The sequence below is a fragment of the Symphodus melops genome, assembly GCF_947650265.1.
Source record: "Symphodus melops genome assembly, chromosome: 10".
Lineage (NCBI taxonomy): Eukaryota > Metazoa > Chordata > Actinopteri > Labriformes > Labridae > Symphodus > Symphodus melops.
In genome coordinates this window covers 5,896,149-5,922,455 of record NC_136700.1, presented here as the reverse complement: position 1 = coordinate 5,922,455, position 26,307 = coordinate 5,896,149, and the positions used below count along the sequence as shown (strand labels likewise).

Here is a 26,307-nt window from a genome sequence, read left to right as displayed (position 1 = left end):
AACACTTGGAAAAATACTCAACTATGATTTCCTTAGTGACTGAGCATGTCCTTATTTATAATCTTAATGTCACATTGACTACGTTGTTATCCTCATCGGCTCTCCTGCCACTCCTAACAAAGAAGTTAGCAACTTATAACATCCAAGTTACTGTTGTTTAAAGTGACAACTTCTGCATAAATGTTGTGAAATAATCAGGAGAGGGATCGATGGATGTTTTCTCTGTGAAAACTAAAGTTTAATGAAGAAGATTCCCCCTGATATTTGAGCGGAGGCAGAAATAATCAATCTCAGGCAATCAGATTACAAACACTTTGCAGAACAATGATAAACTGTGTTGCAGTTTAAATTCAACAATACATTACAAAAACATTGTAAAGTTAGCATCTCCCTTCCATTTAGTTTAATCAGAGATCAGAGACAATCTATAATCCTGTTTTACAGCTAAAACACACTTATTGTTGTTGTTTTTTTTACTTATCACAATGTAGCTGTGAAAGACTTCTAACATTAAATGGTGGAAAGTCCAGATGAGCAGAGGCCAGCAGGAGCTGTTTAATATTTGTGATTTTCATTATCTCTGACATGAATCAAAGCCAGACCTACAGTCATTGTTTAAGGGTTCATCTCTGGCTCCACCCCAGGATCTCATTCCCTCTGCCCCAGCCCTGTTTGCACAGAGCCGCTATGGAATAACACGGTATCAGTCTCCACTGTTTGTCGATAGTATATCTTTGTTTTGGGAAGATAAGCGAGAGACTGGGGAGCGTCGAATAATCTCCTCATGAGATCTCGGGCTAATAGAGAAGTGAAAAGATCGGCTGCAGATGTTCCAAAATGCTCAGATGAGGGTAAGCGGCAGGTCAAATGGCACTCCACGGGAAAGCAAGCTGTGTTTATGGATGTAATTTCTCTGATGGTGTGAGTTAGCTGGCTGACAGGCTCCTCTTACAGTACTGCTTCCCGAGCAGGATCATGGGCTTAGGAAGGAGGACGAAATGAGCCCTTATCATTAGATTGTCACATCAAATTAGGTGACTCTGCCGTCCTGACTGGAGCATTTGTTGAATCGTACATCAGCTTAAGAGCTGCTTCTATCCTGGTTCCATTCACTAACATGCTCTGCAGATTGCCACACACACAAACAAACAAACACACATGTAAAAACAGATGACCATGAAGATTTGGGTTTCGCAGGAAGACAACCCCCCCACCCCACCCCCACCCCCATCTCAGTCATATTCGAGAGTCCCGTGATTGGTCCGAGTCCCACACAGCTTCTTTGTCATTGTAGATTCGTGGAGGGGTCAGGTCTGGAGGAGGTCCAGGGGGAGGGTTGCTTGGGGTTCCAGGGGCCAGGAATGTTAATTGGGAAGATTGTTTTAATAAGGCCCTCATCTCTGCAGATGCTGGGAGAGGGGCCACACAGACGGGAGGGCAGCTCACAGTGAGATATTGTCAGCAAACATAACTGACACAATGTGAACTGAGCTGCATAAAACACGCAGGGGGATTAAGGCACAAGTGGATAAAGATATTCCACGGCTCTTTCCGTGTTTACGCCTGCTTTTCTGGAGGTAAAGGGATTTACAGTAATGAGCATTCTATGGTGACGAATGCGCAATCTGCGTTTTACGCCAGCTGTGTGTTGTGTAAAATCCTATTACAGTGTGAAGACTCAGAGAGACGAGCGCAGTCTGGAGAAGCTGAGTGCAGGCGGAGAAGACAGAACAGCAGTGAGAAAAAGTGTCGACGTAAATGAAGAGGACATTTTCTGTTTGACCAAATTATAATCGAAGAAGACAAACGTAAGCTACCCAAAGTAGTTTCAAGCCATTCAGATGAATCCATTTGGTTTGTTTTTGGAGATGTCAACACTTATCCAGATGCAAAGACGGTAGATTTTGTTTGTGAAGCTCACAGCACTGAAGTATGTACATTTCACTCTCCAGAATCAATGTCCTCATTACTGTGGATGATCCACAAAAGGCGCTGTCTGAGGTTTTCTCTGGAACGTTTTCTTCAGTAGAAAGTGTTTGCAATGGAAACATTTACAGCAGGTCCTCGGAGGGATATACTTATTAGGAGCAAGCTTACGATGAGGCGCGTCAGTTCTTAATTTACAACTCAAGACACGTCATAAAAAAGGGAAAGGTGAAGCCAACAGTCGACATTTTAGAAGACAAAACCTCGAACATACATGTTGCTGCTCATATTAGCAAACGTGATTTCAGAATGAATGAAAAATGTTCTGCAGAACGTGAAGGTTTGTTTTTTTGCTGCAAATAACTCTTACCGTTAGTATATGCTCAAATACCAAAACAACAGTTATTTTTTCATGCCCATGTTTAATACATGACCATACAGAATGCATGTTTTTTCTCTCCACACAGTTCACAGAGGGCATCAAAACCTCATTATATCTGTACGTGTTGTGTGTGTGTGTGTGTGTGTGAGAGAGAGAGAGACATTGAATGAGAGAGCAGAATGTACAGGTGTACATGTGAGTGTGTGCTATAATGTTACATGACGCTCTTTTGTATGTCCATGCATAGAGCTTCAGGCTCTACACAACACAGCAAGTGGTGACAGCTAACTTACTGAGGTTTCTCAATATCCTCCTCCATGGTCCTCAGGGAGTACACAGCAGAGCTCCACCTAGAAATGAGGACACATGATAGACGCGCTTCTCTCTCTGCTGCTTTTGCTATGTCGTTGGCTTTTCTGGCAACTGCGCTGCAAATGAATGCAACGTGTACTTGTAAAATACTTTGATTTACCTGTCTCCCCCACCTTTTTCTCCCTCATTATTATTTTACTGCATTGTGAAACTTCGCTGTTTGGGAATGGAAACAGAATGAATTCCATTGGCATCAGCGCTATGCTGTGCAAACGGAATATTTGATTTAGCTTGGCCTGCTGTAATGAGAAAACTATATACGGCTTAGTGTGTTTAATAACCCAGACACTTGATGTTGTTTTTCCAGGTATGATAGTCTTTAGAAGGAACGCTGCCTTAAAATAGCTTGTAGACAGCACATATTGGCTGATCTTTCAGGAGCTAACAAAAAAAAAACCAAAAAAAAAAAACAATTGTTTATGTTTTAAGATTATTAAATCTCAATGTGATAATCCCATGCATATGTTTATACATAGTTTGCATTGTGTTTCTAGTGTTTTCTATCAGGATTTATGGGATTTTTATGTCTTCTGTCACATTTTTTGGACTACCTCTCGCCTGTTCTTTTTTCTCCAACATTCCTGCCTGCACTTGAAACTCTTTATTTTAGTCCACGTACCTCTGCTCACCCAGCTCTCCAATCACACAGGCACTGTTTATTGAACTATGAGGTGCCAAGTCACTCACTCACTCAGTCACTCACATAAACCTGCCTCCCTTGCTTGCCCTCCGTGCCTTTTCGCCGTGTTCGCCGAACGCCATCGCTCTCTCTCGCTCTCCGAGCCTGACGAGAAGACTTACGACCATTTAAACAAACACAGGCACTCAATGGCCTCTCTGTCTGTGCGGCTGTGGGCTAGCGTTCCCTTTATGTGGTGTGTGTGTGTGTGTGTGTGTGCTTGCCTGCCTGTGTGTGTGTCTGCAGATGTTTGTGTTTCTTTATGTACAGACGTAATTGCAGTTGGATACTGAAACCCATGAGGTGTGCATGTGTTTTTGAAGTGTGAGGATGAGGCGCTGAGGTTGAACCCTCTACCCTCGGCTATCTGCAGCCTCAGCGGGCCGCAGCGAGTGCAGACATGCCCTCTGCTGTGCCACAGAAAGGTCCACAAAGCCATCTGCCGTCGCTGCTAGTGCCAGGTTGTAGACTGTAATCACCTGGCACAGCACAGAGCAAATGCTTTTACCCCCCTCTCTTTACCCTTGCTTCAATCCAAACATCAAGAGCAAAAGCCATATTTTTTCCACTCCATAGTATGGTTCACATTTGTATCTGAATATCGCTACAGCTGTTGAGATGTCTCCCAATGATTTTAGATCAAATGCAACCATGTTTATTTATTAATTTCTTCCATATAGTGAAATGAATCTTGAGAAAAGTATTGTGGTATACCTCAGGCTAAATTCTATTTGTTTGCTAATGGATCCACATGGTTTCATTTACTCAAGCTAACAGGGGCATCCTGTCTCTGCTCTGTGACATGATGACATCACACGTACGTCTGTAGCATGACCTCACTCTCTTGGCCTGCAGGTGCAAACCCAAAAAGGCCCAGTCCAGGTTAAAGTGTGTCTGCACTTGTCGACATATTTACGGGTGTCCACACTGTGTCTTACGGTCAACCAGGCTCTTAGACTGTCAGGTGTTTTTTTTTTTGTTTTTTTTTTTGTTTTTTTTAAACCAATCTGACTCTGCAGATGTGACCTCGTCTTCAATGTCACGGTTGTCTGAAAAGCCTTTATTGTTTTTTTTTTTCCTTCAACATGATGTATTAAAAATACTTTAGGGGATAAATGTGGAATCTATAAATTAAATGCCAACTGGACAATATAATCAGGAAGAAAAAGAAAGGGACGACTTTGTTGGGATGTTTTATTTTGTTTTCAGCTTTCTTTCATGTCTGGTTTATCTCCGTTTTTATGTTTATGTCTGTGAGGTTTATAAATCCTCTATCTATAAAGTATTATGGGCTTGTTCAGTGCTGCTTGCGTGCTGCAGGATAGAATCAAGTTTCTGCATGGTGGGCAAGAGGGCATGAGCTCAGAGCAGAAGAACGAGAGCCAGATTGAGAAAGAGAGGGGAGCCTGCCGTGTCCAATCTCATCTCCCTGTTGGAGGGGTCAGAAGGGAACAAGGGAACGAGTAGGAGGAGGGAGGCAGTGATTCTCTAGAGTACAGTAGGAGTTCTGTTATAGCTTCACACCCACCAGCAAAACCACAGATTTATGCAGTGCAAACACGCACACTCCAACACACTCTCTGTACGTACGCCGCTGGCAGATTATCCACCTGCAGCAGCCTTTTGCAGCAGAGTGGCATGGGTTAGCGAACCATCGCGATGAGCTGGTCTTTGATGTAAGCTGCTCAGTGTGTGTGTGTTTGAGCATGGAGAGAGAGGGGAGATAAGGGGGTCAAACGCTGAAAGGAGAGAGAGAAATTCCGAGACAAAGTGGGAGAAACACGGCTGGAGAGGATGAGACGTGTTTGTCCCAGAGGACAGAGCTGGAGGCGAGGTGAAGAGCAACAATATGGGAGGCTTCAGCACATAGCTACAGTGCAAATAAGGCAGATTATTTGCCTATGGCATAAACAACACACATGTAGGGGCAGAGGAATTATGGTGTACAGAAAATAGAGAAGGAGAAGAGTGGAGCTTATGTAAGCCCTTTTTTATTACCTTTTTTTTTACAGAAGTGGGCCAGTCTTATTTTTATATATTTTTATATGTGAAATACTATTGAGACATCGATGAGCAATATTTTTCACTTATTCCGCCATGAAAATGCACATCTATATTAAATGGGAAAGCCTTGACATTTAGCATGTGGGAGAGAAAGAGGGGTTCTCCTGCAGCTCAGGTTGCCATCATATATAACCACAAACATCTGGGGCTGCTCAGCCATTTGATACTTGTACGTGTTTTTTTTTTTTTGCTATGTTCATTCGTCCATACCTTTCTTATGTCCTTGAGTAATATTTGACCATGTTTGACCCCTCATATCCAGCTATTGTATCATCTTGTGAAGCAAAAAAAAATAATTTGCTCAGTTTAAAAGAAGCAGGACTACCTGCAGGAGCCAGGAAGTGAGACCACAAGGAAGGGATCTAATTTATCCTCCTTTTATATGAAGCAGATTATTTATTTTCCCTTACTTCTACTTTTCTGTTTCCTTTCTTGTGTTTCCCTTTTTTTTGGCTGACAAGGTTAGCAACGTCCACTCTGTTTCGAGGGGAAAAAAACCCAAGCCAACGGCGAGACCCCTGCTGTGCTCTGTGTCTCAGCAGGATTGACTCCAGGTGCCTCCTGATCAATCTATAATTCCCTCGTGGGTCTGCTTTTGTATCCCTCGAAAGTTTTGTGTGGAGGCTTGTTGTACTTGGTTTAATTTCCTCAGAACAAAGCTCATCTGATCTTCCCACCCAGACCTGTGTGTGGCATTAGATCTCCATTTTCATTAATGTTGGAGGGCAGCACGGGAATCTCATTTTAATTTGACATTTAAACATCTGTTTTCAATTTCCTGAGGAAGAGTGTGTGTGTTTATATGTGTGTGTCTCTGTGCGCGTGTGTGTGTGTGTGTGTTGTGTGGGGGTTTGTTGGGGTGATGAACCTGGAGTTTTCAGCGCTGAGAGCAGCCATCTCAACTGACCTTTACAAGATCGTTTGGATGTAAGAGATGATGGCATCTAATTGTGTTAGCCTCGGCACTACTCCAATTTGCTACTTTGGAACAGGGGAGTGATTTATCATAAGAAACATTAGAGTGTGGTTAAGCTAGGCTTAGCAGGGCCCTGCAGATGTTAGCTACTTCAAACTAAACCTCTGCTTTGATAGAGTATGGTTGTTATATGCACAGTCAGCTTCTTTTTTTTCTTTTTTTTTTTGTGCCTGGCAGCGAGGCATTACAGCCAGATGAGATCGGGTGTGTTTTGTCGTACGAAAAAGAGGAAATGCAATGCAGAATAGATCCCTTTACCTCCACAAAGCATATACTGATATCTGTCCAGGCCGGATATTTACTCTGTTTCATCCCATCATCAGCATATTTGAGCAAATCCCGGACGGACAAAGAGGCGTCTTCATGCTGAGACCTGTGACTTTGGCCCATTTCCACACATTAAGCCACAAACTGAAATCTCTTTGCATACACAAACGCATACAGACAGAGACACACACACACACACACACACACACACACACACAGTTCGGCCTCCCTGTTAATAGCGCAGGAAATATTATCTGCTAGGGGACAGCTGCAGGCTCACTAGAGAGACAGAATGGTAGAGTAGGCTCATTATCCTAAACACAGACACAGACCACATCACACACGCACACGCGCGCACACACACACACACACACACACACACACACACACACACAACACACACTTTAAGGACAGTGTGAGAACCTGTCTATCCTATTTTTTCACCCAGTTCTGGAACAGCAAGGCAAGCAGTGCAGGGAGAAGGGATGCTGGTTGTCTTTTTGAAACCAAAGTCAACCGATCCCACCACAGCTCCGGATCTGATGGGGCTTCTGGCGGAAGAGTTTGGGCTTCTTTCCCAATCCAGATCTGGGTCTGTCTGTCTGTCTGACCGGCTGTCTGGTTGCCTCCGTCTCCCTCTTCCTCATTCTGCCTCCATCCCAGAGGATTTTGTTTTTTCCACTGCACAGATGTTATGGGCTGTCTGCTGCGTTCGATCAGCTGTGTTTATAACAAAGAGGTGTTGGTTTGGAGGAGGAGAGAGTAGCAGCGAGGGGGGAGGCGAGCTCTGGGGGTGGAGGTCATTGGGCTGTTGGTGTAAACACTGGTTGATGCCGGCGCTCCCTCTGGCCTCCAACAAGTCAATACGGCATCCTTTTTTTTCCTCTCCATACATCCTTTTTATATTTTCTAGACGGACATGGTATCTGCATGCAGGCTGAAAGAGTTAGAGTGAGGCCAGCAGGGGATGTAGAGACCTGCTGAGAGGAGACGACGTGCACTTATAGTTGCAGTTAAAGTTACTGAGCTTACTCAACCAAACATTTATTACCGACTCTGCAGGAAAAAGCATGAATACACTCTCTTTACTTTTAATTTCTTAAGTGCGCATACTTTAAATCAACAGTGGACCGCTCAGGGGAAGCAGTATGTTCAAACCTTTAATAAACAGAGAAAACAGGGATAACTGAAGAATAACAAAAAAATGCACTTTTAGGAATTATTTGAGCCCAGTCAGCCAATCATTCACCTCCATGTATTTACAGCTGACTTTTACAAGTCGGTGCTTTAGACTGTGTTTCTTCAGTTGGAGCTGTTGCGTCAATAGATCGGATGTTTAGTGTTTACATTTGCATTCCTGCATGACTGTATCTGCTTTTGACTAAACCAAATGAGCTCACTCGATCTGCAGCTGCACTGTTGAGTTTAAATTGGAACAGAGTGCGTGTCGAAAATGTAGGAGATCACACTTGTAAATGTTGTGCATGTTACTATGGAGTTATGCATCCTCTTCAGCGGTGACAACAACAGATGAGTCACAGATTATTGGATTCATCTTCTTCCTGTGCATAAGAATGACAGTTAGGGTAATATAGCTGTTGTATGTGGAGAAGGTGTGTGTGTGTCTGTGTGTGTTATTGTGCAGCAAAAGGGGCAACTCTTATCACCCATGCCAGCTCCCAGACCATGGTTCCTACGTCTGGATTGGATTCTCTCTCCACGTTACAAGAAGCAGAAAGCTGTATCTGGGCTTGGTGATGACCAATTAAGTGCTTAAAGGGTTTAGTAAGGAATTTGTTGGCTGTCAGTAGGTGAGGGATCCTGGGGTGAGCCTGACTTTGATCCGGGACAGAGATGACTTTAGAGCGCGCTGAGGAGTGTGAGACACTGGATGGGTAAAAGCCCAGATTCATCCCCCAAACACAGATACAAGCGTGCACGCACAATACGTTTCCTTACATGTGCACAATTCACAATCACACACTGCACTGACCTTGCATTCCTTGTGTGTGGCCTGAAATTTACAAGCTGTATTTTCGCATGTTTTTATATGTATATGCAGGGAAGCTGGGAAAATGATTACTGGCACAGCATTGGCAGAAGGGAGCCTGTTGCTTTTTCATTACTTTCTCCCCTCTCAATAAACCTCCAGTTTATCTTTAACAGCAGATATATGCAGTCCACAGATATGTGCTTCCTCTCTCCCTATGCCATGATCTGCCTCGTTGCAGGTGCTTGTTTGTAGTGGTATTGATGTGATATTCTGATACAGCTCGCAGGGAAAAGACTAATGAATTTACGTGGGGAACGTTCTGTAATTCAGCTTCAAATGAAAACTGGGATTGCTCTGTCTGTCTCCTTAAAGCTACTCATCTATTCAATACAAGATTGCAGTCTGAAATGAAAAGCTGTAGACCTCTTATGTCTGAATAATAAAAATCCATGGCTGTGTCATCTCTTTTACAACGTCTCTACTCAGGAAATCAATGCAAATAAGAATCACATCGTACCAAAAGTCTTTAGCACGGCAGCAGTGGCAGATTGGATCTAATGTAGATTTTCATCTACGATAGGAGGCACGCGTGTGTGAGTGCAGGGGATGTAAATATGAAGTGTCAGGTGGAGATGAAGAAGCGATGATGGAGAGGAGATGATCAGTGTACTGTATGATGAAAAGTGTGTGTATGTGTGTGCATCGAGGTTTGTGAGGTCAACAAAGAGGAAGGTCATTGGTGTGAAAGCTCAGGGGCACAAATGTGTGTTCACCATGGCTTCTGCAAAGCTAATTGACAGAAAGGTTTTCCAGCACAAAGCATGGCATTAAATAAGTAGTTCCAGTAAATAGAGTAGTATCCACATTTATCCCTTTGTTTAATTTCGTTTTTGGTGAGTTTGTTACGCTGGCACTAAATCACTAAAGATGTGTGCCTAACATTTTGTCATGTGTGCACAACTAATTATGTGTTTCAGAATCTCTTGACTGCTGTTTTACAAGCTGCCTTCAGCTTCATAAATGTAGCACCAGCTTTGAGTTATTTGCTTTTTATTTAACATGCAAGCATCTGCTTCTTTAAGTCTTCCATGGCTGTTGTTTCCCAAAGAATCAAACTGACATTTCTCTTCCTCTTCCTTTTTTTTCTGCAGTTCTACGTGACGACTTCAGACAAAACCCTGCAGATGTGATTGTGGCAGCAGGAGAGCCGGCGGTCCTCGAGTGTCAACCTCCACGTGGACATCCGGAACCCACTATATCCTGGAAAAAAGACGGAATAAACATAGACGATCGAGATGAGAGAGTCACGGTAAGGCTTTTTTTTTTTTTTTTTTAATTGCATTGACTTTTACATTGACGATGCTGACATGTTGATAACATTGATGCCTTTCAATGGACTTGTATATAAGGTTAACAGGTTAAAATGCATAAGACAGAACGAGCCAGCGATGCAGGTCACGTCATCACCAGCACTGCAGTGTTTGTTGAAAGATTGATTTGTTTGCCTCATTATTCACATATAGCAATTACCAATGTCCAAAGCTGCTCGTATCGGTGGCTGCAACCTTTAATGACTGAGGTAGATGGAATCAGTCTTGCTCCATCAGTCAGCAGCATTGCATTGATTTGGAATAGCCTGCTGATGAAATCCACGAGGAGAAGCACAGATCTTGAGGGAAAACATGAGCTGATGAGAATCAACGAGGAGAAAGTTGAGCTCAGCAGCAGCAGCAGCTCCTGCAGATCCTTAACAACTCTGTGCTTTGCAACTAAACAGGCAGTTATTTAGCTTTAATTAAAACGACAGCTTAGCCAGCACTGCACGGTCAATCAGCTAAATAAACTAGCTTAGCGAAGGCTTGTACAACAGTCCAAGTTCAAACGGTTACAACTTGACACAACTTTGTGTCCATCTTCATTTTCATATGAAGGAAAGGAGTTGCATTTGATTTTATTAATCGGAAATGGCTTTAGGGAATTGAGCTATTTTAGCTATTTAGCCAGCACAAGCAGGTAATGAGGAGGAAGTAGTTTTCAGAAGAGTGTAGCCTATCCCATTTACACACTGCTACCAGTTGGGTTTAGAGTTTCTGGCTGCATTTTTGCAGACAAATAATTTGGGCCCCAACTTTGATGATATACTTCTTATTACACTCATGGAAAAGCAGCTGTTCCCCAGATAATAAATACAAGGTTCTAAAAAAAATGTTCCACTGTGTAATCTTGGAGTGAAGCACTGAAGTCCATTTTTATTATTCAGATTCAGTGAGTAAAAACAGGGATTTGTTCCTGCGGGTTGAGGATTGTAATTGACTAAGCACAGATTTTCTCCTTAAGGACCTGTGGAGGCCGGGCATACTGGGACCTGATGGCAATTCAAACTCCTAAAGTTCAAACATTCATTTTCTCAGTCTGTTCGTCGGCCGCACAGGCAGAAGATTAAGAGTCCGTGTCTGGCTACTGAGCAGACTAATTGAAAGAAACAAGCTCTTAATTAAGTTTAGATTATGATTAAGAGAATCAGGTCATATTTGCTCCTGTTAGTGGTTCACACATGAAACTTTGAATGCACATAGAGAGCTCATGTGGCCTTTGATTTAAGCTTCTATCTTGTGTTTGTGCGTGTGTTATATTTTCTTGTATGTAATTGAAAACAAAACAAAAACCTTTCCCGACATGTCTATTAGATCGGCGACCCTAATTTTCTGAAAGAGATAATGAAAATGCGTGAAAATCTTTTTTATCGCTGCTGTTAAATGTTTAGTGTTAACGGTGGGGAACTTGGAGGACACACAGCCCTGTTTTAACTCAGTATTAAATATTGCTCTTGTGCCCCTGGATTTTCTCGTAATTTTGTTTAAGCTCCACTTAATACAAAATACACTCTCACATAAATACACACACATAGACACTTTTTTTTCTGTTGTTTATGAATCACTCTTCCTACCCCCCGCATAGTGGAAGCCAGCACTTATCCTTGCTGCTGTATGTACAATGCTGTGCACTGAGGGGGATAAATCCTCAGAGTAAACCATGTGAACATGGCTGCTGAGATGCAGGCTGAATGACTCAGAGTTGTGTCCTTGTAGCCTGCAGCCATGTTGGGCCTTCTGTGGAGCTGAAAACAGGGTCTGGTAGATTTAACCGTGCGGTGTGAACCAGCTGGTGTTACTCACTGTAAACTTCCTGTCAAGCACAAAAGCATACAGGCTGAGTGTTCCCAAATGAACACTTTAAAGTAGCACTAAGTATGTGTAATCAACTGTGCCGACAGATGCGAGTCTGGACGCTGTCCCGTGCACACCCGTGCTAACAGTGGAATTACAAATAGGCCAAATCATGGTGCGATAGCCGGAGTGTGTTTATGCTTTAGTAAATTCGGTGCAAGCAAAAATAGGACTTTGTGGAGGGAAGCAGAGGATGGAATCTTTATAATGTGATGAACAGCTGAGCTCGTCAAAGGGCCCCCTCATCCCGTCTGCATTGTTGTGCTTTCTGCAGTCCATTCCTCCCACCATGCGACATGCTGGAACGTGCAGTCTCCTTGGTGATCGCTGGTGATCAGAGCGAGGTCCCAAACCACCTGCAGCAGGGATTTTTTTTTTCTCTCTGTGCGCCACATTGCTGGGATGGGTCGTCTCGGTTTTGGTGGCTGCAGCGTAAAGAAGAGGGAGTGAACTTCAGAGGGAGGCATACACATCAGAGGGAACCCTTCTGTTTTTCGATCTATTTTAGTCGGCTGTGTGTAAACACAAATGACATGCTGGGTACCATCTCGCATTTATTCATGACTTCATGTGGGGCGGCTGTGAAAAGTTTCCCACTGAGCCATAAAAAGTGAAGCTGGTCTATTACCCTTAAGCTGCAGCTGGCTGCATTCCAATCCACTTTGTCAAACTGGTCTTTCAGGACCAACAAGTAAAGGATAAATAAACAGAAACAGGAGAGATTCCAATATTAAAGCCTTGACCATTGTCTGCCTTGAGCTGCAGACTGTCGGCATCATAAATGGCCAACATGCAGTATTGTCCTCCTTTTGTGTGATAGTTGTGGCTAATTATCAGCCTGGAAAATGAACCGCTGTGTGAATACCGACAGAGTGCACACTGAATGGGGGCTTTTTTATTTATCGGGGATGCCAAATGACATGAGACAAAAGGCAACAGGATAGAGCCATCTCCCTGTAATGCTGGGATAATGGTCAGACTGTCAGAGCTTTAGACAGACTGTGTGCTCTGCTGTGTTGTGTGGAGAGGATATGCATGCAGAGAAAAAGAGGGCAAGCTGCTGCATTCATTTACTTTAGCCCACTCTCAGAGTCCCTGCTGCTCTGGCACTCCAAATATGCCTGTGGAGAATGGGAAACTGCCACGGACACACATACAGAGGTAAGAATATGGATAGAGTGGATGCAGCCTTAAGTGGATCCTCATGTCTAAGCCCTGTGGACCCAACATAACTTCCCCCCCTCTTTCTCGGCTGGATGGTCTGCCCTGACCTTGGGCCTTTGTCAGTGTCACAGTGTTTTAGCTGTTAAGCCTTTACTCAAACAAACAGTAACATAATGATACTTCAAACCCCTCCAGCACCACAGGGTGCCCTAAATAAGCCGGGCTTCCACAGCCTCTTCAAGTGCCCCTTCCTCCTGAGTTACTATGAATATTAAGCAGGGGCAAGGAGCTGAGGAATGCTTCAGAAGAAGGAGAATATGTCCGGTTAGAAAGTTATCCCACAAGAATCTCAACTCACTTTAACCCTTGTGTGGTGTTCGGGTCTGTGGGACCCGTTTTCATTTTTTATTCAAAGAAAAATGATACAATTAATTGTTTTTTTAAACTGAGACTCGCTGACTTTGGCTCATTTTCTGTGAAGAACATATATCAGAATACATATTTAACACCCCCCTTACACATTTCTATTACATATAAGATGTCCGGGTCCACTGGACCCGGGGCTAATAGAAGTGTGGAAATTGATGTTCTGTGTACCACACACAGAACATCAGAGGGTCATATGTGCGAGAAAATGAGACATGGCAGACAGTGTTGACAAACAACGTTGCAACCTTGTGTGGGAACCGCAGGTGCAGAAACACAAAAGAAGCAGACCTGCAAAACTGCAAAGTGTGGTATAAAGATCTGGGCTGCCTGTGATGCCACGTCCTCATATGCTTGGAACTTTCAAGTCTACACCATAGACTGTCTACACAGGGAAACCTGATGGAGGAGCCCCCGAGAAAAACCACGGAATGAGAGTTGTCCTCGACATGTCTCAGGGACTCAGTGGACACCTCGCATTAAAAGCCACAAAATGCAACGGGTCCATCAGACCCACAAACACTGGCTGAGTAACAACAATATGAACATTACACAAGGGTTAAAAACCCTATACAAACTGCTTTTGGTCTGTTCGTCATGTGAAAGTGATGAAAACTGACGATTAAATGAGACATATCATAGCTTGCAAGTGAACACACATGTATGAGGGCTTTAACATGTCAATCACGGGGGGAAGCACATTTTTGCAATATTGTGTGTCAAGTTCCCTGTCAGTACCTCCCTAATGAGGGTATTGATTACATGCTTGCAGGTGGTGGTCCTGGTCTTGCCGACTGATGTGTGTATTTTAAACCTTAAGCCCCATCAAAGCAAAGAGATCATCGCTGCACCGTGCTATTGTCTGTCTCCGCGCTGACTGGCATGCTCGCGAGCTGGGAGAAGGACTGAGTGGCCTGTGCTGGGGCTGGAGCTGCCTCTCTGACTGCCTAAGAACAAAGCATCTCCTCTGGCCTGTAATCAAAGCCCTGGGAAATAACAGACATGGCATTCACCTGGACAAACACACATGCACTGCTGAGTGTGTGTGCTTCACTTGCTCTCACGTGTAGTTGTATGCACACAGACCTAATTCCAAGAACGCTATTCTCTCAAACACTCCCCTGATAAAAGATGAAACTTTCCTGAAGATCTGTGAGATGAATTCGAAAGAGCTTTCAGTCCTGCATGAGCCTCAGGTGTTACTTCAGGGACCTGCAGTTGTGTTGGATTGGGGAAGTGTTCTTTGGCTTGGCTTACCCTGAGGGTTACTGTTAGTGATTTTAGACTTAAAGAGAAAGCTGCGAGGGAACAGCTAAAAGAGAGTACAGAGATAAAATCCAGCTCTATCTGTTAAAGCCAAGTACAAACCCTCCAACAAACACCATTTAACACTAAAACATGATGTGTGTTTTCCACTTTATTTCCCCTCACTGTGTTGAAATGCTGACTAAAACTCATCGGAATTTCCAAAAGCAATCAGGAAATGTTTTGTGATCTTCCAACTTGTTTCTCTTTTCTCTCTGTCAAACCAGGCTAAGCATGTCTGTAATATTGCTGTTTCACCTTCTCTTCCTCTTCTGTTCCTTCAGATACGTGGAGGAAAGCTAATGATCACAAATGCCAGGAAGAGTGACGCTGGGAAGTACGTTTGTGTCGGCACAAACATGGTTGGAGAACGAGAAAGTGAAATAGCAGAACTTACAGTGCTTGGTAAATTATCCTTTTTTTCCCTATTTAAAGTATGAGAATGTGTCGTCTTTTTTACTGTTCGTCCACATTCACGCACACACACACACACACACACACACACACACACACACACACACACACACACACACACACATTTTTTTCTGTTTCTGTGCAGCTAGAAAAAGAATGGAGATAATAACTTTGATCGTCTATCTCCCAGGGAGCTAAATGGTGTCACTGACCTTTATCAGATAGAGTGTGAGATGACCTCCAATCTCACACTTAACTATGAATCCCACACCGGCCCCCAGTGGTTTCTCTCCTATGACCAGCTGCACCCTATTTCAACACAAGTGACCTCTGATCCCCAGCACTCTGCTGTGTCCCAAACAGAAAGCATGTCCAGACTCCTGATTTTCTCACCCAGCTTTTATACTTCCTCCACCTCTTCTCCTCAGAGAGCTCTTATAATCCATCAGAAGGAGGAAAAACAGATGCATTTTATTTATTTTTTTATTATTATTCTGGATAAATAATTCTACTGGTTGGTGATTCTGAATTAGTTACTCAGAAACAGATTCATCTTACATCTGATCCATTTCTGGGACGAGTTTGATGGAATGTGTCTGGAGCCACTATATGCTTTTTTTGTTACGAGAGTGAGCCAGAGACGGAAAGGGAGTCAGACTTTCTGTGTCTCGGCTTTTTTTTTTTTTTTTTGTGTCCTGTCCTTAATTAGTTTAGTGTTCCGTCATGCGTAATTTAAACCACACTCTACCACAGAGCAGGACCTGTTTCCAGTTCTGAGTTTGACTTGTGAAGACTTTGTACTGTCTAGTCTGGATTGTATTTTTAACTGGTTTAATTGGATAACCATAAATTATCTGCAACCTCCTCACGTCATGTATGGAGACGAGCCTAGTTATAACTTTAACGTTATTTCGTTGTTTTATTCCGGCACACCTCATGTGACCAAATGTGAAATATTTTAACTAAACTTTTTCAATATGTATTTTTCCAATGGGTTTTATTTAATTTTCAATTTGCATTAAAGTATTTCTAAAGGCTGACTTGAGAATTCCAAAGCCAAGATATACTGAGGGATTCAAAGCAACAGATTAAATGGCTGTAACTTAATTTGTGTGCTGTTTTTATCTGTGCAGAGCGTCCCAGCTTTGTGCGTCGCCCAGGTAGCCAGGTGGTATTAGTGGACCAAAGTGTGGAGTTCAGGTGCGAGGCCCGAGGTGACCCAGTTCCCACCGTTCGTTGGAGGAAAGATGACGGTGACCTACCTAAAGGAAGGTATGAGTCATAAACCTTCCTTCCTTTTCCCTCTACCTGCCTTTTGTTTGATCCACTGTCGCTTTTGTTTGCGGCCTCGACTGACGCATGTTGCATTCAATGAGTTTTTGTGTTTGTCGGCATTAATACATGAATGCATGCCTTAATCCAGATATGAGATTCGGGAAGACCACACCCTGAAGATCCGTCGTCTAACATCGGCAGATGTGGGCTCCTACAGCTGTGTGGCAGAGAACATGGTGGGCAAGGCGGAGGCATCGGCCACGCTCACCGTCCACGGTAAGACCGTGTGATTTTAGAATTATTTGTTTTTAAACATGTTTAAATTACACTAATTCTTAAAGCATTTCCATTCTGGCTCTTCTATGCAGCTTGATTCAAATGCAGTTTAGCCCAGCCTCATTGCAATAGCCTCCAGCTTTAGTCCTACACGGTCATCAGTTCCAACTTTTCTCTCTCAATTAGCTGATTGATTTCTAATAAAAAGAAACGCACGAATCCATAACAGCTGCAGAGTTGTGCACAAGGGAGCTCAGCAGCAATCGATTTAATTTGCCCTTTACAAGTGGCATTTCTCCGGAGGCCTGTCCTCCTTTATATTTACAGACATACAGTAGTATTTGGGAACCTATGGAATATCTGTGTCTCCAATGACCCTTTCTTGTGGACGTCTTATTAACACAGTTGGAATATAAAGCAGCTGGTCACAGAGTGTGAGCATTCAGAAAGGAACCATTGAAGAGGACTGGGGGTTGGGATCGCCCCCCAAACCCTTCTGAGAATTAGAGGAACACAGGAGCCATTTAACGCCAAACTAATGGGAGTGTTGGGAGTCGGGTGAAGAAGAAGGAATGGAGGAGGAGGGTAGAGGATGGGAGACGGGTTGGTTGGTAGGACAGCGGGTATGTTGGTCTTGGTGGCGGCTCACCACTGATGCATGACGGGTTGGGAATTGGGACTGGGGGCGATTATGGTGAAGAGGATAGAGGGGGAGAGAGGTTTCTGCGGTGAGGTCACTCATATTAATGTCACTCCAAGCAGTCAGCACAGCGGCGATATAAAGAGACAAGGCAATCCTATTCCTCTGCCAACCCCCACCCACATACACAGATACTTCATCTTCACTTGGCTACCCTTTGCAATTATTTCTTGATTTTCTACGCAACACAGCCACCTTAAGATTGGTTTTTGAGAGCAAGATTAGACTCACCTGCCAATACACCCATCAATACATCTGCTTCTCTTATTGCCTTTTTTCACTCTTTCTCTCTGCCCGACGAAGGCTTAGTTAATGAAAGGGAACAACATTGATGCACTGGTTCAATAAGGTGATCTTCTGGCTTAGAGACATATTTGAAATGCTCAAACTGTCCTTGTCCTCTCTGGAAATGAAATGTCTTAACCTCAGGCCAGTTCACTGTTGAAAAAGCATATTATGCCATATTGACCATATTAGATTGGCATGGACTTAAGTAATATCACTTGACTTGAATACACTTCAGCAAAGAATAACCTCTGCCATACTGTAGACATAGAGGGTGCTTTCTTAGAATTAATGAATGGAAAGTAAACCTAAAAACTAAAAAAAATTATGATATGTAATCTCATAGGTATATATTCGAAATGTGTCCCCAATCATTCAAAGTTCCTAGAACCATCTACTATTCGGATCCCCAAGCTTCATCCTGACCCAAACATGAGGAGGCCAGGCAGGCTGTGGGCACTGAGTAGTCCAGCTAATTAAAGACAAGCAGACCACAGTCCCACGCCCGGAAATGACATGCTTCTAATTACAGATGAGGGTATAGTAAAGGAAAGAAAATCTGGGTAATTGTAGGTCTAAACTGGCCAAGGAAGCGAAACGATGTGTAGGTAGCAAGATGTCGCTCAATGTAGCAGTGAAGACAACAGTGATGTGGGGGGGGCAGAAGTTTAGTCTGTGGGTTTAGTGGGCGCTGCTGTCGCCCTACATCAAGAGTTAAAGTATGGCAGGATTGCTAAACCGCTGCATAAGAATAACTGAGCAGCTGAATAAAATAACTTCAGTGGCATCGAGCTGCTGGCAGAGAGAACCAAGCTACAAAATGGATAATCTGATATTTAAGGCCAAAGTGGAGTTAATGTAAATATTCTTTCAACTGAAGTTTTTCCTCTAAATCAGCTGTGAGCTATAAATGGAATAAAACATTAATGGAATTAAAAGTGTTTATCATTGATAATGTTAACACAGTGTACATTTTCATCTGATGTAATCTCAGGGAGGGAAGTAGAATTGCTGTTTTAAAGTAATGAGTAAAGGAGATGAACGCCAAAACTGGCTGTTGTCAAACAGTAGCTAATTAATTCCACCGTTGCTTAATCGAGGAAAGGTGAAGTTATGCAGATTTGAAACCCTGCTGTGTAGTGAGTATTGTGAATGAAAGTATTTCCCTAAAATATAAAAGAGTGTAGCAAGACACAACATTAAGAAACCGTTCTTCAAAGTAAATCCCATTTAAAAGCTAGACAGCTCATGAGTATAATCCATCTCTGTGTGGACAGAGGCAGAAATCACACCTCCAATGGTCTGAATGTCAGTGAACAATGTGGACTTTGTGGAAGTCATGCCCTGGGCTGTTTTTCTTTCAATGTGCTGTGCTCTCGTAACTAACTTAATCCATGAATTATCGTTTTACACGCGTGTTTGACGGTCCACTACACCTCCTTCAGACTTATAAATATGTCAAGTAAAATACTTCATTGATTGATGGAAGAAACACATAATTAGCCAAGTCGCAAGCTGTATTTATTATTACATCGTAAAATCATTAATGTAAGCCACATGAGAATGTATTAAGTGAGATGGGCTCAGCTATTATGTCAGTCAGGGGTGCATACATGTGGGAGTGTGTTTTTAAGGATCTAACAAATCCCACAAAGGCATTTTGATCTGGCTCTGCTGTGGTTAGATAATGTTGATTCTGTATTTTGTTAATTGCACCTTAACAGTGGACTTCCTCCTCCACTATTGGAATGTAAATATAGTTTGAGACTGTATTGGACAGAAGTCAAAAAATCAACGTGTTATTTCTTCTCAGCTGGTTGACTTTGCCGTTAGCTGTGATTTATGTGTAGTAAAGCCTTGAATGGAACGGTAGTCCCTAGAGCAGCATTGCTAATAACCCATGTGAAGGGTCTGGATGGAGTCTTGGAATCGGTGCCAAAGGAGAGGGAAAGAGAGGAACTCTCTTGTCAGCAGCATGTGTGTGATGATAAATACCAAAAACTGGTCTGGTATAGAAATGTACTTTTTTTGCTCAGTATTTGAATAGTCTTTACCATCCCATATTGTGTATTACTCACTGTTGTCTGACAGTTAAAATTTGAGGCTCAGAATATTTTAAGAATGCTACAGACCTCCCAGCGGGAGTGACTATTAATCATGTTCAATCCTCTGCGTGCAGTCCTGCCCTTGTGCTGATTTGCGGCCCATAGAACAACAGCTAAGCTAAAATCCCTGTCGATATCTCCACTGTGCTCTTAGACACACAGCCTGCCTCCTGTTGGGCTGGAGGCCACAGTGCTCAGTGTGTGTTCTCAGCTTCTCTGATCAGTTTATTGATAGCAACGCCCCTCCGCGCTGTAAGCTAGCAGAAAGCCCACAACAAAGTACCGCAGCCAGATTTAAGGCTCACCTCTTCCTCCAGGTCTGCATCTGTGTGATCACAGCAGCATGGGAGAGGTTGGGTTACCTCATTAAAGGCTTAGACACACATGAGTGCATGTGTGTAGATGTATTGGGGGTGGGTTGTCTATTTGTGAGTGTGTATAGTCTCCTGATTGTGTGCATCTAGAGGCTTTCACACGGATGGCGGTGAGCGTCTTCTTCTGGGAGCTTTTGATGTTAGTCTTATCTGCATTTTAAAGGCCAGTAGGGGGAGGAGGGAAGGGCGGGTCATTACTCTGACTGACAGCGTTTATGTTTCCGTGGGAGCCGTTGAAGCAGACAGATTAGATAAGGTGAGTGATTGGCCAGGGGAGATTTATGGCCAAAGAGTGACAGTTAACATTCACCTTGTGGTTTTATGAACCCAGTATTACACAGGGCTGTGTGTGCTCCTCTGGGGTGATCTAAACCTCATTAAGGGTGCAAAGATGTTCACCTTCACACCACATCGAGACGAAGAGGGAAAAAATAAACAGAGCAAGGATAAAACATCTGTTCTGTGAGTTTTATGGTTGTTTGTGTGCCCTGTTTTATCATTTAGTTTTATTTAATCCAGAGGTTTACCTTTTCTTCTTCTTCTTTCCAGAAGATTGGATCAGATGTTCATCAGATTGTGTGTGTTAATTTGTGATGCATTTCTGACCACTCATGGTAACACTTTGCTTTTTGTAACATGTGCTCCTTGTGGTTTGAGCCAAGGGGTCACCTATGACGGTTCTTTACGTTCACAAAACATAAAAACATGACTTTTTTTGAATCCATTGACATCACATTGTTATGTTTCTTATATCTCTCCTCTCTCTGTCATGCTGTTTATTATTTATTTATTCATCTTTGGGTTTTTTGTTGTTTGTGTTTTTGTTTCCTTTTTAGTCGTGTCTGGTAAGTTGAATTGTCACCCGTCACCTATTCACCGCCCTGACAGAGACAGGAAGCTGTCACAACCCCCCTCCATCCACCTCCCATCACTACTCCACCCTCCAATCAGAACTCATGTTTCTGTTGTCATGGGCAACAGTGACAAAAAGGACATTAATGGGTAAAAATGTGCTCAGCTTGGGCCCTCCAAGGTAAAGCTGCATCATTTCATTCTATTATTTGCTCCTTTTATGCATTACCAAACAGCCCGTCTTATTTACGGACACATTATGTCTGTATTTCATATGACAGTTTTCAGATTGCTTTTCCCTATGCATCTCACAGCATCTGTTTGGAAGAATAAAAATGCTAGCAGATTTCAGGCATTTGAGGACATATCTAAAATCCTTTTCAAGTGAAGGTGCTCCGTCTTTGACCTTTAAATTCACAATGTGTCTCCTCACATTGATGGCCTATTAGACAAGCCAGGCCCAGTTGCACTATAGCTGCATAGACAACATTGGGCTACTGCACCACACTTAGTCTAAAATGGAATTTGTCATTAAGATGCATGGATACAGCATCCTGGTTCAGGCCTGTGCTGTTCGGGGGTGTCAGCATGGACAGATGGCTCAAATTTATTCCCCATTTCCATGTAAATTTTAACAGCTCATGCCCTTGCCCATGCAAATGAGGGTGCAGGGTAGTAACCCTTGTTTTTTCTATTCATTACATCTATAATATGCTTACATTTTGAATTTGGTCAATTTTCTGTTTCATCTGCCGCGCACACACCATGCAAAGTTTTAAAAATGAGCCTCAATCCTGTGAATGCAGGCACCACAGCTCTAGTCAAAGTTCTTTTGTTGTTGAATCAAATAACCCTAACTACATCTAACTGTAATATTATGATTCCTATCATAACAAACTATGGCATGTTTGTCTATTCAATGGCTAACCATTCTCATGGCTATCCTCCAGTGCCCCCAGTATTTGTGGTGAGACCAAGGAACCAGGTGGTTGGCGTTGGCAGAACTGTCACCTTCCAGTGTGAAGCCACTGGAAACCCACAGCCAGCCATTTTTTGGCAGCAGGAAGGCAGCCAGGTAAACAAAATGAACTTTAATGAAGGTTTTCATTTCAAACTGCTCTTTATCCAGTTTGGAGAACATTCTGGCATACTCATCCAAAGCTTTGGGGGAAATAATAGCCTGAAGTTCTAATTTTGAGTGAAATCTTAAACCTTTCCAATGAATGCATTCTCGCTAAATACTGTTTATGAAAGTCTGATTTTTGTCATCTGATTTCATCCCCGACAGAACCTGCTATTCTCCTACCAGCCTCCTCAGCCCTCCAGCCGGTTGTCTGTATCTCAGACTGGGGATCTGACCATTACTGATGCTGAACGCTCAGACATGGGATACTACAGTTGTCAGGCCCTCAACATAGCAGGCAGTGTCATCACAAAGGCTCTGCTCGAGGTCACTGATGGTAAGCAACCTTTTTTAAGAAACACTGTCTGCATGGAGAAAAAGCCTCAAGGGGAATTAGAGGAACACTGCGAGAAAGCCTGATTGGATAAATGTTGGTATATCGGATAATCTTTGGCTCATGACGATAATTCTGTTCATCTGAAAGGCTGTGGTCGTGCTGCAGAGCGTATTAATATCAAAATGGATGTTTGGTCTGGACTGTTCAATGTGTTCCTGTCAGATGTAGAGACTCTCTGGTGCCTGTGCACCCAGACCATGGCTCACGATTGGTATTCCATGGTTTGCTTGCTGCTGTCTACCGTTAAAGACTGTGGCTGTGTGGTGAGGTCTGGATTGGGTCCTCTAATTACTCTGCTAGCCAATCCCCCGTCAGCCTGGTGGACCAACCTTGGATTCATTTCTAGCATTCCCACAGAGATTTGGTCGGTTATTATTTCTTCTCCGGCACACCTAGATTCATCCCTTCATTTGCAAAATGTCCTTCTTCATTTCAGGCCTACAATGGTGTGCTCCATTCCTTTATCCGCTTCTTTCTCTCTCCGGTTCTGTCATGCTCTCTGGATAATAATAACAGTTATTAAAGTGAGCAGGCTGCTCAGAGGCCACCACTTCTCTGCAGGCAGATCTGGTAATTACAGGTCATGCTGGCAATGTTTTAGTAATTGCCCCATCTCTTGCAAAGACAAAGCATCCAAGAGATTACATTGCTGTGTGCTTCTGAGGATCTATGCACATGTACATACATCCTTTTGTGTTTCCTTTGCTCTTTGATGGCTATTAATGTGATTGCTCCTCGCTGAATGGAAGTTGCTAGTGAATCATTGAGGCCGTCGACAGCAATGGCCATAAACAGTGCTATGAATGATAATGATTATCACAGGGAGGCAGACAACCTATAGCGGGATCATGACACATAACACCACAGTGGTGACAAAATAGAAATGAAAAAATTATTGTTTTTCCCTCCCTCTTTGTCTCATGTTCCCCTCTTCTCCCCGGTTACGTCCTTTCTCTTTCTGTCAAATCCATGTTTTCTCCCTCTGTCTTTGCTGTGTTTACGCTTACTGGTTGAACACTTAGACAGCCAGGGAGGAGAAGTACAAACGTCCTCATGCTAATAATGTTGTCTGTTCAGGCTGGATATCGTTTTAGGCATTTTTCTCCCATGCTTTGTGTTTTGTGGCAGAGGGGGGATGGGCTACAGGGGGGATTTTTGGCGGGGAGTGTGCGCACGTAGTGCCAGGCGTCTGGTAGAGCTGAAGCGAGAAGACTGAAGTATCTGAGGCTGTTTCATTTTAATTACGCTGCTTGTATTTGGCTAAGTTGGACTCCTGCTGCTGAATGATTCGAAAATTGTTTCCAGTTCTTAAAAATTGGATGTAATTCCTCTTCCACTTGCCTTGCAATTTCACATACTTCCATTATTTTGTTAGATTCCCACCATGTTCAGCCTTTTGTGTTTTCTCAGACGAGCCGGATGTAATTGTCTGAATACGCTCCTCCTTCATACCCTTTCAAAATACATGAACACCTATCTAATTTTCCTCTTTCCACCTCCTCTACATAATTGCTCCTTCTTTCTTACACAGTTGTGTCCGACCGCCCGCCACCAGTAATCCAACAGGGTCCTTCCAATCAGACAGTAGCTGTGGATGGCACAGTGGTTCTCAACTGTGTGGCATCAGGAAATCCTGTCCCCACCATCCTGTGGAGGAAGGACGGTGTCTTAGTGTCCACACATGACTCCAGGATCAAACAGCTGGACACAGGTGCATTGCAGATTCGCTATGCAAAGGTAAGACACCTGCATATGTTCATAAAATGCTCTGATGCCTTTTGAACATCATGCAAAGTGAAGTACTGCTCTTTGAGTCTGTATTTTCACAATTAAGGTTTAAACTTTCCCTTGAATTCTATGTTCATATAAAAATATCATTATGTGTTTAATCAAATCTTTCTGTCAGGGTGCCTTTAATGTCTAAATTTATTCAAATAAACTTCAAAGCTTTCCGTATCACATCTGTAATGGGCCAGGAGAAGCCCCGCTGGTTGGTAAATAAAGCATATGTTCCCTGCCAGCAGCCATCCCTCAGCGTGCTGTCAGTCAGTTGTCGCGGGTTTGAAATGGAGTCTGTGAAGTCGAACAGTCTGTAGTTTCTGTCAGTCAGCGAGCACAGTGGGTTCTGTGTGTAATTGTGCGTGTGTGTGTGTGTGTGTATATGTGATGCTGTGCACAAGCACATGGAGACACATGTAGGGGGTGCTGACGTGTCTTCCAGATGGAGGCGTCACAGGGTCAGAGTTCGTGTCAGTCTGCGGTGTGCTGATGAATGCTGGCGTGTCTTGTGGTGACAGGACTGCGGTGCGATCAGGCCGCCGGAGCGAGGCAGACGGGAGGGGATGCATATGAACCCCTCTCTCCTGCTGTAATCGTGTAAACTCCGCAGGCACTTTGCATTAATGAACTTGTCAATTGTCCCTGACAACATTTTAATGAAGATGCTTTTGATATTTAGTGTGGTCGTGTGAGGGTTATTGTTGACAGGTTTCTACAAACAAAGTCTCACCTGTCAGACAGAAATAGAAATTCACCTTGAGGGTTACTGATAGTACATGTTCACACTCACTTCATTCAACTATCTCTTTCTGTGTGTCTCCTCATTTTACTTCCACAATGCCACAGAAGTATTTGTCTGTTTCACTTTAACTGTAATTGACAAAGCAGACATTTTTAAGGTGTGCAGCAGTAAGAACATATTCTTTATGAGTTTGGCTAAAGGTTGTGTTTGTGTTGGTTTATTATTCCATTAGCTAGCTGAATATCTCAAAAACCTGACAACTGTTTTTAATCGGATTTGGAAACAAAAAAAAAATATGTACGCCATGAGCCAATTAAAGCCATGAGCCAGGAAAGAAATCATTTATTTTGAGCCAGATCCAAAATCAAGGTGTCGATCAAAGTGTTCTGTTAAAGGCAGGGCTTTCACACAGCTCATTTTCTTCATGAGCTACTGCACAGAAAAATAAAATGTGGCACATTAACTCATCTCTTTCTGTGTGTGTTTTCGAAGCAGATCTAAATCATTTGCTGATCTCATTTCCATCCGAAACAAAACACACATAGAGAGGTATGAGTTCTCTAGACTTTAGACTTTTATTTTATTGTCCCCGAGGGGACATTCTTTTTCACCAACATGGTACAGTTTTAAGGGCGGCGCGCCGACAAAGGGTGAACATGTGAACATACATGTGGGACAACAGGACATACAGTGCATATGGCTCTAATGGATTTCTGTAGCTGCTTAGTTGCTGAATAAAAATGCAACTGAGTTTACCACTACCAAATGTAGACTACCACTCCTACCAAACAACAGTACATGCTGTATATAAATAATAATGGTTTTACCATACATGCTCAATACAGGTTGCTAACACATCTGTTGCACAGAGCACTCACTGCCATGTTACCCACTCAGGGGGAGGGTAGAGCGAAAGGTCTCCAATTAGTCTCTGATCCTGTGAAAATTTTCTCCATTTGACTAGAAATGCGCTGCCACTTGGCCTTTCCAGCTGCTTTCCCCCAGTTTCTGCAATGAAAGCAATGATATTGAGATTATCAGGCAATGACAGCTGCTTGCTACAGACTCTGCTAGAATTTCAATAAGCAGAGCAGTGATGGTGGGGGAGAGATAACAAGAGGCATAAAAAATGGAGTACGCCTGCCACCAGTTCCAGTAACTGTGGCACACATTTGAATAATTTCTATTTAACCAAATGTTCTCC

At 43.1% G+C, this 26,307-nt stretch overlaps 1 protein-coding gene across 10 annotated transcripts in view; it reads left to right on the top strand.

The window, feature by feature from the left end:
• The window catches only part of robo1 (roundabout, axon guidance receptor, homolog 1), a 299,362-nt gene that overhangs the window by 247,330 nt on the left and 25,725 nt on the right, over positions 1 to 26,307 (top strand). For all 10 annotated transcript variants that reach the window (XM_079353570.1, XM_079353574.1, XM_079353569.1 and 7 more), the window contains 7 exons: positions 9,811 to 9,968; positions 15,066 to 15,186; positions 16,329 to 16,467; positions 16,619 to 16,746; positions 22,013 to 22,137; positions 22,351 to 22,522; positions 24,114 to 24,319. In XM_079353570.1, the coding sequence (XP_079209696.1) occupies positions 9,811 to 9,968; positions 15,066 to 15,186; positions 16,329 to 16,467; positions 16,619 to 16,746; positions 22,013 to 22,137; positions 22,351 to 22,522; positions 24,114 to 24,319 (1,049 nt within the window). The remainder of the gene's footprint in view (positions 1 to 9,810; positions 9,969 to 15,065; positions 15,187 to 16,328; positions 16,468 to 16,618; positions 16,747 to 22,012; positions 22,138 to 22,350; positions 22,523 to 24,113; positions 24,320 to 26,307) is intronic.